This window comes from Aotus nancymaae, unplaced genomic scaffold, assembly GCF_030222135.1.
Source record: "Aotus nancymaae isolate 86718 unplaced genomic scaffold, 86718_ANA_hifiasm-v0.15.2.pri h1tg000041l, whole genome shotgun sequence".
NCBI lineage: Eukaryota > Metazoa > Chordata > Mammalia > Primates > Aotidae > Aotus > Aotus nancymaae.
Window position 1 is genome coordinate 42,124,981 of NW_026988455.1, and position 15,448 is coordinate 42,140,428.

Genomic DNA, 15,448 nt, shown 5'->3' on the forward strand with positions numbered 1-15,448 from the left:
TCTGCACAGCTCCCACCAGCATAGCCTCCTTGAATATAGAAAACCTTCCCATTCACCCTATGCACTAACATTATTATCGCGGTTAGATTGTTTTCTAATAACTGATCTAGATCTGTTGTTTTAAAGTTTCAGGCCCTTGAGGAGGATATCAAACGTCAATCTCAGTATGTTTTGTTCATAAACTTGCCTTGCCTTTCCTCCGTCTTCAGTTAAAAGTTATCCTACTTTTTAAAAGATGTACACTAGTTTTATAGAGCTGGCACTACTGTAGTTAGGATTTTTGGCTGACAAAAGCAGTAAAGCCTCTAAGTGTATCTTTATGGCTTTTAGGTTTTTAAGACATTGTGTGGAAACCGCTACTGTATTGAAACACATGGTTAATCCTTGACCATAAATAGGATACTTTTAAAATAGGTGCCTACATCCTCATTTCAGTTTTTCATCATTGTCTTTTAAGGTTGATGAAGTGTATATATTTTTGTTAAGATCAGAATGATTAAAATGTACTTATTCTACCACAAAAAAGAAAAACATCATTCACCATCCCTAAAATCACTCCCAGAGTATAAGGGATTTGGGACTCTTTACTAAATGTCTGAGGGCTTTATATCAAGCTAAGCCTATGGCTGACATAGAATTTTGGCATGATGCTTAACCTCTATAAGCTCCAAACCCAGGGTTTTTTTGGTTGTTTGTTTGTTTGTTTGTTTTTTTAGACGGAGTTTTGCTCTGTTGCCAGGCTGGAGTGCAGTGGCGTGATCTCGGCTCACTGCAACCTCTGCCTCCTGGATTCACACGATTCTCCTGCCTCAGCCTCCCGAGTAGCTGAGACTACAGGTGCACACCACCACACCCAGCTTATTTTTTTGTATTTTTAGTAGAGATGGGGTTTCACCGTGTTGACCAGGATGGTCTCAATAGCCTGACCTCGTGATCCGCCCACCTCGGCCTCCCAAAGTGCTAACCCCAGTTTTTTATTTGTATCCTGGAATTTTATAATATCTGCCATACAATGTTATTAAGATTTCATGAAATTCTATATGCCATAGCATTTTGGGAACTGCAGAACAATTTATAAATATGATGTATTATTGCCAAGCAATGATTAACCACCTCATAATGAAGAAACAAATTTCCAAAGAAACAGAAGTATATTTTAAAATTATTTATAAAAATGCCTATATAGAATGACATGCTACATAAACATTTTGAATATATTTAAGTATGATTTACACAGCATGACCTATTAACAAAAGATGAGTTTAATTTGTCATTGTAATCATAGTTTATTGAATCTTTTCCCAATCAGATGATAAAAACATAATCTAACCTGACTTTATGTTAAGGTGTATATGATTTCAGTTTAGAGGCTATAAAGTGAATTTTAGGACAAGTAACTTCACCCACAAAGAGATTATTCCCCTCAGGTGAATTATAGGGATGAGAAATTGGTATTCCCCTAGAAACAACGTTAAAAACAGCACAAGGAAGAAGGGAAGCATTCCAGGTAAAGTTATAATACTCTGGTTATGCCATATTAGACCTAGAATTCTGTATATTTGCAGTGGAAACTGGCACCAGATGATTTTACATATTGGAATGAAAATAAGTATTGTATTGTATGACTCTTCCCCTAATGGAAGTGTGACCAAAATAGGGAAGAGGAACCATGGTCATGGCGATTCACTCTAGCAGTGGCCAGCTAAGCCTATCGAGGAACACAATGTTTCATGCAGAGTTTTTTGTTTTTTTTTTTGAGACGGAGTTTCGCTCCTATTACCCAGGCTGGAGTGCAATGGCGTGATCTCGGCTCACCGCAACCTCCGCCTCCTGGGTTCAGGCAATTCTCCTGCCTCAGCCTCCTGAGTAGCTGGGATTACAGGCACGCGCCACCATGCCCAGCTAATTTTTTGTATTTTTAGTAGAGATGGGGTTTCACCATGTTGACCAGGATGGTCTCGATCTCTTGACCTCGTGATCCACCCGCCTCGGCCTCCCAAAGTGCTGGGATTACAGGCATGAGCCACCGCGCCCGGCCTCATGGAGAGTTTTAAAGAATGCAGAGGCATTGGTCAAGTACAGAAGGAAGAACCCAGCATTTCAATGAAGGGACAACATATTTAAAGTTTGAGAAGCCTAGAACGGCATGGTTCATGAGGGGAATTATCAATAATTTGGTTTGCTGGAGTATAAAGAGTGCAAAGATTTGTACAGAAATGAACAAATTTGAAGAAAAATACTTCCAGAGCCAGAGCCAGACTTTAGATGCTGACCTGACTATGCTGGGGATGGGGAGCCACTGAAGGGCATTGATCATGGGATGGCACCATTGATTGTTTCAGAAGGAACACACTGACGGCAGTGTTCTTTGGAGGCAGCGGGCTTTGTCCTGGTCCTCTGCCATTGTTTATAGATCAATGGCATCCCTAAATGTTAGAGAACACAATACATGTATTTCCAAGCATTAGAATAAAAGCAAGGAGCTTGAGGGACATTTAAGAGGGCTTGGCGCTGTGTTTCTCAAACTTTAGTCACTTTTACCATCATGATTTTCTCTTATCCACAAATCATTTTTACTCTCATTTATTAAATATTTTTGATGGACTCATTTGTTTCACAACTCCAAGAAGAAAAAAGTATACCGTCGAGCAACAGTATTTGTTAAATATGCAGGTTTAGCCATTCCTAGTATATTATATATTAATGTAAACCCAACTACCAAAAAAAAAAATGCCCACCTGGGCATTTTTAGGGTGGTGCCATCGGGTCTAAAATCCTTCTTTAGAAAACACTGGGCCACGTAATGCCATCATTTTCTAATGAAGAATTAATGTGCAAGGAAATCAGATGATTTGCCTGTGTCCTCTATGCGCTAACCATGTGCCACAGTTCTAGGTGCTGGGGTCACATAAGCTGGAGCAACATCAGCTCAACATCATTGAGCTTTTTTTCCACCCAATTTGTTCACTTATCTAGTCATCAGTTACAAAATCACTGCCCTCAGGAACTTACATTCTAGTGGGGAAACAGACAAAAAACGAAGACACAGCGTAATGGCAGGTAATGTGAGGGACGAGAGGAAAATAGAGGGAAGCAAAGGAGTAAATAATGACACCACCGCATGCTTTTAGATAGGATGGTCAAGAAGGACCTCTGAGCAGTCCAGATGTGTTGAGAAGGTGAATTGTGGCATATCTGAGCATGGTTCTGTCCAGGTACAGGAATGACAGGAGGAAAGTTCCCTCAAGGAGACCTTTCCTGACATGCTTGAGAAAGAGCAAAGGCAAGCTAGTAATGGTGCCATGAAAGCCTGTTTTTTTTTTTAAGTCCATGAGTACCTCTTTCTTCTTGACACATCACCATTCACAACCCTTTTTTCTATACCAAGTGTTGACCAGGACCAATTCCAGCCTACTACCTGTTTTATTGGAACAAAACCATGGTCATTTGCTTATTTGTTTACTGGAGGGTTTTTTTCTTTTTTTAGACAGAGTTTCGCTCTTGTTGCCCAGGCTGGAGGGCAATGATGCTTTCTCAGCTCACTGCAACCTCCGCCACCACACCCAGCTGATTTTGTATTTTTATTAGAGACAGGGTTTCCCCATGTTGGTCAGGCTGGTCTTGAACTCCTGACCTAAGGTGATCCGCCCACCTCAACCTCCCAAAGTGCTGGGATTACAAGTGTGAGCCACTGCGCCCAGCCTTTGGGAGTTCTTATGCTACAACAAGAGTTGAGTATTACTGTAGAGACTGTATCGCCCTCAAAGAGCCTTAAATATGTACCATCTGGCCCTTTGCAGAAAACCAGAAAACGTTTGTTGACCACTACTTTATATCATGCTTTTTAGTTGATGCGGTTGTCAAATATGAACATCCTGGAAAAATAATGCTTTGGACATCTTTATAATAATGAAATATGCGTTTTCCATGCCAAAATCTAACTAGATTTTGGCATGGAAAATGTCAAATCTGGTAGAAAATCTGGTTTCACTTTTTAAAAACGGAGTTATGTACCAGTACAAACATTTTAGTATTTTCTCTTCAGGTGTGATTTTTCTTTAACAATGAATGGGAAGAATAAGGTATCTGCCATTACATAAAGAAAGGAGTGAAGAGGAAGCACAGTAAGCATTGCCCCTGTGGTTTTCTCTTTTTACTATTCAAATTATATTCACTCTAAAATACATCTGAAGCAAGTTGATAATATACCCTGTCGGGAGTTGCCTTGTCAAGTGATGTACAAGATTTTATAAAGATCTATATGAACAGTGTGGCCCAGAGCTACAAGTCTCTTTGGAGCTAATTACCTTCTTAAATCAAAGGGTCCTGAAGATAATCTACAACCTCACAGAAAAAATTGCTGAGCTCACCTGGGACTTCCTTTTTCACTTACGCAAAATGCCCAGGGTTCTGGCAGCAATATTTTTGTCTTTGGTATAAAGTTCATGGAAGGCTCCTCTTATTTTGTTCTCTATTGAATAATTATTTATCTTTATTAAGGGAAAATAAACACAAAAACAAGCAAGACTGGAGAGAATAGGGTAAAAAAATACACAGGCGATATTTAAAGACTCCATATATATGTAACTCAGTGTTTAAAGTGATTCAGATGAAGGGTTGGAGTAGTAGCTAGTGAAGAAGGAAGTTGAGAAAGCTGAATTGTTAAAATATTTCTTCCATTGGGAAGATGGTCTACAATCAATTTATTTAACCTCACAGACACACTATAGCCTACTAGCTTGGTGTATCTTTCAGTTGTCTGCCTGCCCACCTGCCCAGCTCCCTCCTTCTCATTTACCCACTTCCCTCTTCTTCTCCTCTTCTTTCTCCAGAAAACTTACCCTCCACATTATAGAACTTTCTTGTCCAAATCTTACCCACTGATCCCTCTGTCTTTTTACTGAATTCTCCTTCCTTCATCTCTTCCTGAGATACTCATCCCCAATAACCTCCTATTATCATATGGTCAAGCTTGAGAATTGAAAAAAATATAGTTTCTGACTATAGAAAATATAATTTTCTGACTATATACGGTTACAGGAGAAAACTTTGGAAAACATGGAAAAGCAAAAGGAATGAAATAAAAATTAGCTACAGTTACCACCTTAGAAATGTTTCCAACCTATCACCTCTGTATCTATTTAAAATTTATAAATTTTCTGCCCTTACTATTTTATGGCCTGCTTTTTTCACATAAAACCATGAAACTGCTTATTTCTTTAGGTAATTAAGCAGTCTTCTGAAACCTGATTATGATCACCAAATGGCATGAAACACCTTTTAATTCATCTCCTATTGATTGACTTCATTTGTTTCTACTTTTTCTGTATTATAAATAACACTGTAGTGAACATCTCTATGTGCTCACATCTCTGATGATTCCTTTGGAATAAGTGCTTAGGAGTATTACAGCTGCAGAGAAAGAAGGGTGTCTATGTCATTAAGACTGTTATCACGTGTTATTCTGTAGCCAACTCCCGAAGACGGGCAAAGGAACTTCCTCCATCATGTGTTCAATGCTAAAGCTCAGTCTGATGTTTCACTTGGTTCTTGCTTATTGTAATGTTTCCTCAGCTGAAAGTCACTAGGTAGTTTATTGTTTATTTTCTTTGAGGAAACCTTGCAAGTGACAGATCAGAAAATATGGGAGTTTGAAGAAGATCAACCCTGGAAAGAGCAGAGGGCCAAAAAGATGGCTCAGGATTTAAGTTTGAAATAAGTCATTCAGTTCCTGGTATTATGCTTATTGAGTGTCCACATGACACGAACTAGGTGACAGAGGATTACAGAAAAATGAAAACCAAAGCCTCACTGCCCTCACAGATTTACCATCCATAAGAAAAGGGAAGAATGCCATCTCTTAGCACTTATCTCTGTGTTTGGGAAGAGAAAGGCCCTTTGGAGATGAAGTGCTCATGTATTCACTTTTTAAAAAGTAGTTTTGCCTTCTTGAAATTTAAGCTCTTTTCTCCCCCAACTTGTTCACTTATCTAGTCAAGAATACTATTATCTGAATTATTCACTCTTGGATGATATTTGAAAGAGCCCTTTCTATGTGACTGAACACCAGCTGGAATCTCTTTGTGGGGCCACCCCAAATAAACACATCACGGCATCACAACTTTTGATCTGCATTCATACGCCACCATGGTCACAGCTCACCTCTAGGGAGCAGGACTGTAGGTGTTTCTAAACATACACTTGCAGTTGCTAGAGGGACAGCAGGATGAGAAGTATGATCAGACAAGTTTTATTATTGACATTTTAAAAGTTGCTGAAGGTCCCCGGAAAACTTCAACTTCATTCTTCTTAGGCTCACATTCAGGAACCAAAATATTCTATTGAAACACTCAGAGATTTTAGCAGTTTCTCTTTAAAGAAATGCTATCATTCCATTCTTTGGGGATGGTGGAACAATGCCGCTTGTGTGCTCAAACCACTCAGACCATTCATACACTGTTTCTTTAGAAGGATTTGCTTTCCAAAGTTGAACTTTCAGAACTCAGAACACCTTATCACACTTTCATAAGCTTTCTCTCTGAAAATGGAAAATGAAAAAGGGAGGGGGGAGCCTGTTAGGACCTGTGCCAGTTAAATCCGATCTCTCCGGGGATTTGTTTTTCTTCTGGCGTCAGATTAGATGTTCAAATCAAGCAGTGTTTTAGGGCTGGGAGGGAATGTCCATGGGACTCTTAGTGAGGCTAATCCCGAAGCAGCACATTCCAAGGGGCTAATCTGCCCAAGTTCATTGCTTACTTGAAACGTCTCTTGGGGGAAGAGCCGAACAAGTGACTTTTTTTCCAGTGGGCGGTCATAAGAGCATTATTAACGGAATGACCAGCCCTAGCTGCAGCAAAATGAAAGCAACAGGAGCTGCTCCGGGGACTGCTTTTGCCAGCACCCAGAGCCAGTGCTCAGGTAAAATGATTTCAGCTAACTTTTCTCTTGCTCCACTTCTCAATGTTGGATTTGGGGACCTAGAGGAAGACCAAAGATCAACACCCAGGGAGGTGTGAAGGGAAAGGGCAAAATGAACATATGCATTTTGTACCTTTGGGTTGGGGATATTTGTGCTGATGAAGACAGGATATACATTTGAAACGAGAGGGTGACAATGGGAAGCTTTGTAAAACTTTTCTTATGATTTCTTCCTATAAAGTTAGTGGACTCTTTTTCCTAATCTTGTCATTACTGGTCTGAGTGGCTGTCCTTCTGTTACATTGCCCTGCTGAAGAGGAGATTGCAACAGCACTTTTCAAGGCTTTTTGGAAATGGATTTAATATACCCTGTGTGTATGTGCTTGTAAATCTTCCTGCCTGGAGAACTTGATTCGATAGTAAGAAGATTCAGAGTAGTTTGGGGACTAACATTTGTAGTAAAGACTGTGAAAAACATTGACTCCTGCTTAGATGAAAGGACTTATTTTTTTTAAGCAATATTTACAGACTTTTGTTTCCATTATTTTGATGCTTTGTTGACTGTGTATTTAACTTTCAAAATTAGCAGTTGCTTTATTCTTTGAGGGTAATCATTATACTTTGTTCAATGTGAGTGTCATCATGTCTGTTTTGAATATGATGTCTTTTAATTTTTAGCCTTTGAAAAACACTTTCGTTATTACACATCACACATGACTGGTAATGCAGAAAGACAAGAAAGAAAATAGCCAGTCCTTCACAAACTCAGTCGTGGTTATGTGACCATTCTACCTTTAGAAGAGAATGTACAGAAAGGTTTTCTGAGGGTCAATAGAAACCATCTTTTCTAAGTGTACATGAGACTTCCAAAGTATATTTTAAAAGAAAAGATTTTAAGACATGATGTCTGTTTAAGTTTTGTATTAAAAGAGAATTAAAGGGTCAGCTAGAAACATGGTACATCAAAACTATTTCATGGTTTCTAACAATGGGGATAACTATTCTGCGCTAACTGAGTTGGATGCTGAATCAAAATACAAACCTTCACGTTGAGTAGTTCAAAGCCTTCCAACAGAGAAAAGGAATTTGTTTAGGAGACAAGTTGAACCATGGTTAAACATCAGAATGCTCTCTCCAAGAAAATAAATGTAAAAATCTAATATATGATGTTCACACTAAAGACGTGAATAAAAGCATGCTAAAGCAAAGCTCATAGTAATTATACATGATATTTTATAGAACTCCTAATTCATGTATTATACCTGCATTCTTTCGATTGTGTATTTTACTTTTCTACTCAAAGAAAAAAATCCGATTTAATTATGAATGATGGGAAGATTTCTTAATGTTTTGTTTCTCTTTGTTTCCTTCCCAATTTTCTGTGCCTTTTCAAGGGAAATGATTAATCTGCTAATAATAGGAAATAGAAATGGGTTCTCAGTCTTTTTGCTAACAGTGATGTGGCATTTCACCTTTGAGAAGGTAATTAAGTAGCAAAACTACACACAAATCAAATTACTTTTTTCCTGAAATGTTAACTAGCTGGCAATCCACGTGTGAGAATTCTTACCACCCATCATCTGATTAAACCTTCCAGTGCCTTCCAAGTTAACAATGGGATCCATGAGCAAGAAAAATAGGGAAGATGTCATTGAAAAGGCTAATCCATTTTTCAATGTAGCCCATATTCTTAAGTGAGAAGTCTTGTGCTTACATTTCTTTGTTGTATAGCCATTTCTCGTATTCTGGTGTCTTCCTAATGTCCCACCTTCATCCTTTACCCCAAGGAGAAAGAAAGAAGACATAGCAAGAGTATTCATTCCTGCACACGTGGGGACTGGAAGAGGGGAATGAGAAGGTGAAAGATGCAGAATGAACTAGTTGGGAGTCCGTCTCTGTCCAAATGCCTGGGCATGTACTCCTGGGCATGCTCAGATAGCAATGTCCGTAACAAGGGTATTTCATATCAGTAACATCTAATGTTTTAAGGGCAGTTTAGCAGAGCGGGTAAGAGTGTGAACTCTTGAGCCAGACTGTTCAAGTTCAAGCCCTGGCCTTAGAACTTATTTGCTGCACCTCTCTGCCTCAGTTCTTTATTGGTAAAATGGATGTAAAAGTGGTGCTTTGCTCACAGAGTCTTTCTGGGATCCAGGGAGACAATGTATTAATATCTCTGGCACAAGACCAGGCGCATGATGCACCCTCACTGAATGTTAGCCGTTGTTACTACCCATTGCACTCCTACTACCCGTGCCAGGTGCTGTGTCTGAATCATCTGATTTGATTATCCCAACAACTCTTCCAAGTACCTGGAAAATCCACGATAGAGAAGAGGTTCCAAAATGTAAAATAAGCTTCCTACATATCTTGTTAGTCGCCAGCCAGGGCTTGTGGGCTCCTATCATCCCCAACTCAAAGGAAGATCAATTTAGGTCGGGTCTCTAACAGCAATTTCATAGTCCCCTCATATGAGGCTTCATCTGAACTTTTAGTACCAGAATCAACCCCGGACAGGTCTTTCTTCTTGGAGCAAAGCATGGTACCCCCAAAATCATGATAACCATGCTGTGTTTCAGGTATTGCTATTGTGTCCATTTTATAGATGAGGAAAACTGAGGATCAAAGAAATCACGTAACTTTCTCCAGGCCACAGAGTCCCACTCACACCACCTTTTTCAGAATGCAAACCTTATGCTCTACCAACGATAAAGCTTGTCCCACTTTCTGTCAGGGAGTATAAGTCATCACTCTCTAAAATTCCCAGATGCTCTCCCACAAAAGAGCCTTCTGAATGCTGGCCAAAGTTGAACACAAAAAGAGAAGGAAAGTAATTTCTCCTTTTTCTGCTCTGTAAAGTGTAGGAAAAGTTGGTTTCGAATGTCCAGTAAAGAACATTTTACCATCTTTCTGCCAAGAGATATTATCAATGAAAGTATTCAGTGTCTAGAGAAAAATCATGGCCTGTGAATAGTTTAGCTAACGGGCTTTTTACAAAGAGAAAGACTGGCTGTCTATGCTGCTAAGCTCATTTTTGTTGCGAAGATGTAGCCACTAGCCTTTTCTACCTGTTCGAAAAGAAAAATATTTGAGAATAGACATTGGGAACTTTTCGTGTTTAGCTGAAAGACAAAACTGCAAATATTACCTTTGTGGTATGAGAATGCAGAGGCCCACCTGGACCTGAGGGTCTCTGAGGTAGGGTGGGTGCTTTTTCTCATGTGGACAATGCGTGAATACCCAGAAATTATGCCACCCGATATTGACCATTACCAAAACAGGATGCAATTCCTTTGTGCCCCTCAGTCATGGCTCATGTTGCTCCTTGTGAAATATGCATTGTCATGAATATTAGGCAATTACTGCCTTCGGTGCCACGTTCTTGCCTAGACCTCCCTTGTGAGAGAGGAGGGAGGTGCGAGACTGAAGTACTGAGGACCAACCAGAATTTAGCACAGCTTATAGACATTTGAGTCATTGGCAGAGTCAAGATTAATTATGGCCAACACATGGGGGCTTATAACAGTTATCACCAGTCATCAAAACAGGTTAAGTCAACAGCTCAGTTGTGCTTTAGCCCTGTATATAAGAGTATTAATTTAGTACTGATGCTGCCTTAGAAAGAAGATGACGCCATGTAGAAATAACATTACAGGTTGCTCTAGCAACTTCCATCTTAAACGCTTAGAGAAGGAAGCTTCTGAGCAGCTTAGTGAATTTCATGCGAGACTCCTCTACTATTTCAAATACTGGTAAAGATAACCATAAAGGGATGCAGGATGGACAACGGCTTTGGAACAGAGATTGTACAGTTTTCCGGAACGTCATTTGTCCATGTGGGAACCCAATCTCAGTGGCAGGACTTCTGGGTGGACGGACCCAACAGTGCCCATTCTAAGAAGCTGAATATGCTGTGCTGAAGGGCTTGTGGGGTGCAAAAATAAATGTGCCATCTTCTTTCCAAAGCCATTGGACTCTGATAAAAAAAATTCTGGACTATGATAAAAACATCTTTCTTCCTTGTGCTTTTATTTCTTCTTTTCCCCCTCTATACTTAGCACTGCTAATTAGAAAAAAGCATGGTAATACATTAGGCCTTTTGAGTTACATAATTCTCTTGCCATTTTTCTTTCCTTTTACAAAGAAAATCTAATGGAAGGGTCAGTCGTGAAAACCTTATACTTATTTAGATGTATTTCTTCCCACTACTGAATACTTGTTTTCTATAAGGTTTCAAACATACTGTTCTATCCCTCCAAATTTATTTTCTCTGCAAATAGCATTGTCTTTCTTTTTTGAATTTGTATATGATTCCATCAATAACTTTTTTTATTATGGCCAGTTTCTTTAATTCCAATATTGTGATGTTAAATAACCTAATCAGCAGGTACAGGGAGTAATTGATTTTGTCGTTTGCAGTGTTTATGTGTGAAATAACCACAATTTCAATTCGTGATATACTAGTCTATTATATGATTATGAAATTTTGCTTTCTAGTTAAAAATATTTCACGGTATGCTCACCTTTCCTCTTTTTTTGTTTTCTTTTTCAGGCTCAGAAATCCTGGATAGAAAGAGCGTTTTATAAAAGAGAATGTGTCCACATCATACCCAGCACCAAAGACCCCCATAGGTAATCTTGCTGTCTGTAATGTGTTGAGAACATGAAGCAGTAATTATCCAAAAAACCCACAAGAGTAATCAAGACCTGTTGCAGGGGAAACATTGTCAAATCAAATACCTTTTTTTTATTGTTTCTGGGCATCTTTGAAGCAATCTTATTTATACATTCTATATAATATGTCATGCTACAATTAATTCTTAATCTAAGTGCCTATAAAGAAAAACATATATACCATTGCGGAAGGAATTAATCACCTTATATAACAGTGGGTTGTGTTTTTTTCTTGTGATTATTGGTTATTCCCTTTAAGTACTTCCTCCAAATGCTTAGTTTGTACCAACATGTTCTGCAATAGGAAAAAAGGAAACTTTTAAATAAAAAATCTCCTAGCAGATTTCTAACTAGACTGTAGACTTTCAGATTCCCATTTACACACATTGTTAGTACCCTACTTACCTTCCTGAGGATCCACAATATGTAAGATAACATCAACAATATGTAAGATAAGAAGCATTTGGGATAAAGTAGCAAATATATATACGTCTGAAATGCCTTTATGAATGGGCAGTTAAACAAATCGGTTTAAAATATAGACTACAGGGCCGGGCGCGGTGGCTCAAGCCTGTACCAGCACTTTGGGAGGCCGAGGTGGGCGGATCACAAGGTCAAGAGATTGAGACCGTGGTGAAACCAACCCCATCTCTACTAAAAAATACAAAAATTAGCTGGGCGTGGTGGTGCACACCTGTGGTCCCAGCTACTTGGGAGGCTGGGGCAGGAGAATTGCTTGAACCCAGAAAGTGGAGGTTGCAGTGAGCCGAGATCGCACCACTGCACTCCAGCCTGGTACCTGGCAACAGAGCGAGAATCTGTCTAAAAAAAATATATATATATATACACACACACACATATATATACACATACATATATATACATACATATATATATAACATATATATACACACACACACACACACACATATATAGGCTACAGAGTCTTAGAGACTGTCTGTGTAACCTTGCACAAATTACCTAACCTTCAAAACTACAGTATTTCATCTACACAATGGGTGCTAAATTGTTAGTTTTTAATAAATGCCAGCTATATATTTTAACTATTACTACTAATAGTCATAAAGGTAGTAATAGTAATGTGTGAAGAACATTTTCATGATAGAGCAAAGTTTAAGTTTTCAAATATATCATGAATTTTTTTTCATTATTTTGTCAAGAACACTTAAGCCTGCAGATTTTTGTTCTCAGAATTGAATATTTGACAGCAAATGTCAACTGGGAAGAGACAAGTTCAGTTGTGACTCACGTATAAGTGAGATTCCTCATTTAAATGTGCATGTTAAACTTCTCCCCCTCAAAGCTCTTCAGAGACCTTCGTGCTTCGATAGATTTGATAGATGGGCTGAGTGAGAAGTAGAAAAGTCCAGAGAACTTTTGTTTGCAGGGTCCAATCCTGAACAAAACGCCAGGTACAAAAGAGGTGGATGGAGAAGGCCAGGAGGCATGTTACAGCTTACACAGCTAAAGGAAAATGGGGAGAGGGGAGAAAAGAAAAGAGATGTATATCATGGAAAGCCTACATTTACCAATGCCTGATATAGTAGCCACATAGTAGAATTCTACCTGAGAACTGACTGACAGGTATTGGTACAAACTATAGATTTCTCCAGCATGTTGCCTGAAGTGTGTATTACAATAGTAACTAATACCGGGGGTTCACTTTAACCTCTTCTGTTATAGGTGTTGCTGTGGGCGTCTGATAGGCCAGCATGTCGGCCTCACCCCCAGTATCTCTGTGCTTCAGAATGAGAAAAACGAAAGTCGCCTCTCCCGAAATGACATCCAGTCCGAAAAGTGGTCCATCAGCAAACACACTCAACTCAGCCCTACCGATGCTTTTGGGACCATTGAGTTCCAAGGAGGCGGCCATTCCAACAAAGCCATGGTAATCAGACAGCCATTCAGTTGCTCCCAAATGCTATGCCAAGTCTCAAGTCCTGCAAAGGGGTGGTTAAGAGCCTGAAATTTAGTCTTTGGGCCTAATCTCAACACTGCCACTGTCTGATGAGGTGACCTGCTCTGAGTCCCCTGACCCTGTGTGTCTCAGCTCTTCCTCTATAAAATGGGGAAAATTTTCCTCCTGGAATTTTTAAAGTAATTAGTGACTTTTAAATAATTCATGACTTTTAAATAATTACAGACACAGTGACTCATATTATTAATTATTTTAAAATAGCTTTCAATAGTTATTCATTGTTTATTATATTATTTTCTGGGTCTTATCCATTAAGACATATTTTTCTAACTCCTTTCCCCTTTAGACTTCTATTTTGTTCTGTTGGTAACCAGCATTTCTCTTAATTCAAAATAGAAAGGATTAATTCCACATATTTCTTTCCTTGTTCTTGCTATCCAAATTAAGTGCTTTTTCTCCAAGCAGCTGTGCTCGATAATATTCTCAATAGAAGATTCCACATAAAAAGCATTTTTTTTGAGTTGGGGAGACTTTAGGAACTATGCAAATGTTACTTCTAAGAGTCCTTATTTTTGAATTTCACCTTTCATCATGGACCACTTCCTAGTTAGCTGACGGAATTTGTCTAGCATGAGTTATGAAAATTCTAGATGCTATTGTCCAACAAGCTTGCTTCCAACTGTTAAAAGAGAGAAAGAAAATTAGCTGAGGGTAGAGCAGGAGATGGCTCTTCTTAGGCATTTCAAAGAGTTTTTTGAGTCTAGAGAAAAAATTTTGCTTAAAGAAGCATGCTACAAACACAAGGGAGTCACCTCACATAAACAGCAGTCTAAAAATGTGCAATGAATCCACCTCTTTCTTCTCTTTTCTCACCTCTCCCTTCCCTGTCTCTCACCTCTTCCCCTTTCCCCACCCCTCACCCCCTCCACTGCAGTAATTTCTTTACCAAGAATGGCTGACCGAGCTATTTTCACTTCTTTTCTATAAAATATAATTCTGAGTTATATATTAAATTAAAACCAGTTCTGAACTATATTTTAGAAAGAAAATGATACTATTTGCAACCTCCAGCAAGGCTTGGGAAAACAATGAATGAGTTAAGTAGTCTTGGCCTATACAGAGCTCAAGGAAATGGAAATCTGTCAACTTCCTCACTCCCTTAAGAGATACATTTGCCCACACAAGATTATTAAGTGTCCCCAATTCAGTACAGTCACCGTTCACAGTACGGGATTGACCCTTATACGATGCAGATTCTCTGAAACCATGTGTTAAAAGTCATGCCAGTTCTCCCTGTAAGAAAAGTGCTGTCAGTGAGGATGTGGCTTTCTGGGCAATAATCACTGTAGAGCGGTACACCCAGTGCCTTCACAGGATGCTTGAATAGTGCCTGCAAGCCTCAGGCCATTAGCCCAGTAGACATATGATATGCCTCTGGTCATCGTTTCCACAGCTAAGAGTTAGTCTCAGATATGGAGCATGAATATGCCTGTAAGTAAGAGCATCCCTCAAAGTTGTCACCTTAGGAGATATCTGATGACCATGATGCTGCCATTGTCCAAATGTGAATTCATCTGTCTTCTGGGGACTGATTTCAGACAGTTTATAGATCACAAGAGAAAAGCAGTCTGTGTTTTCATCAAATGATAGTTTTAATGGAAAATGAATCAGAAGTAACTGAAGTTCATAAAACCCAGAGCTTAGTCACAAGTAACTTCTACTGGTTTTCACAAGTCCAGTCTATTCTATGAAGATGAAGTTTTCCACTATTAAAAAATATCTTTTTAAAATGGAGTGTTAGTAGTTAAGTATTAGGAGTTTAGAAGTGAAGAATGTAGATTGTGGATTTAGATAATACAAATTTAACCCAGAACCATTATATAATGCTATGACATGGAGAAAATAAATTTTCTGAGCCTC

General features: G+C 38.9%; 1 protein-coding gene across 18 annotated transcripts in view; it reads left to right on the forward strand.

Annotated features, from left to right (window-relative positions):
• Window positions 1-15,448, forward strand: part of TRPM3 (transient receptor potential cation channel subfamily M member 3) — a 605,449-nt gene that overhangs the window by 256,346 nt on the left and 333,655 nt on the right. For 13 of the 18 annotated variants that reach the window (XM_064361657.1, XM_064361664.1, XM_064361658.1 and 10 more), the window contains exons 2-3: window positions 11,468-11,547; window positions 13,294-13,498. In XM_064361657.1, the coding sequence (XP_064217727.1) occupies window positions 11,468-11,547; window positions 13,294-13,498 (285 nt within the window). Of the gene's footprint in view, window positions 1-6,797; window positions 6,919-11,467; window positions 11,548-13,293; window positions 13,499-15,448 lie in introns of those variants that run through there. The other 5 variants (XM_064361660.1, XM_064361669.1, XM_064361661.1 and 2 more) reach the window with 1 other exon arrangement.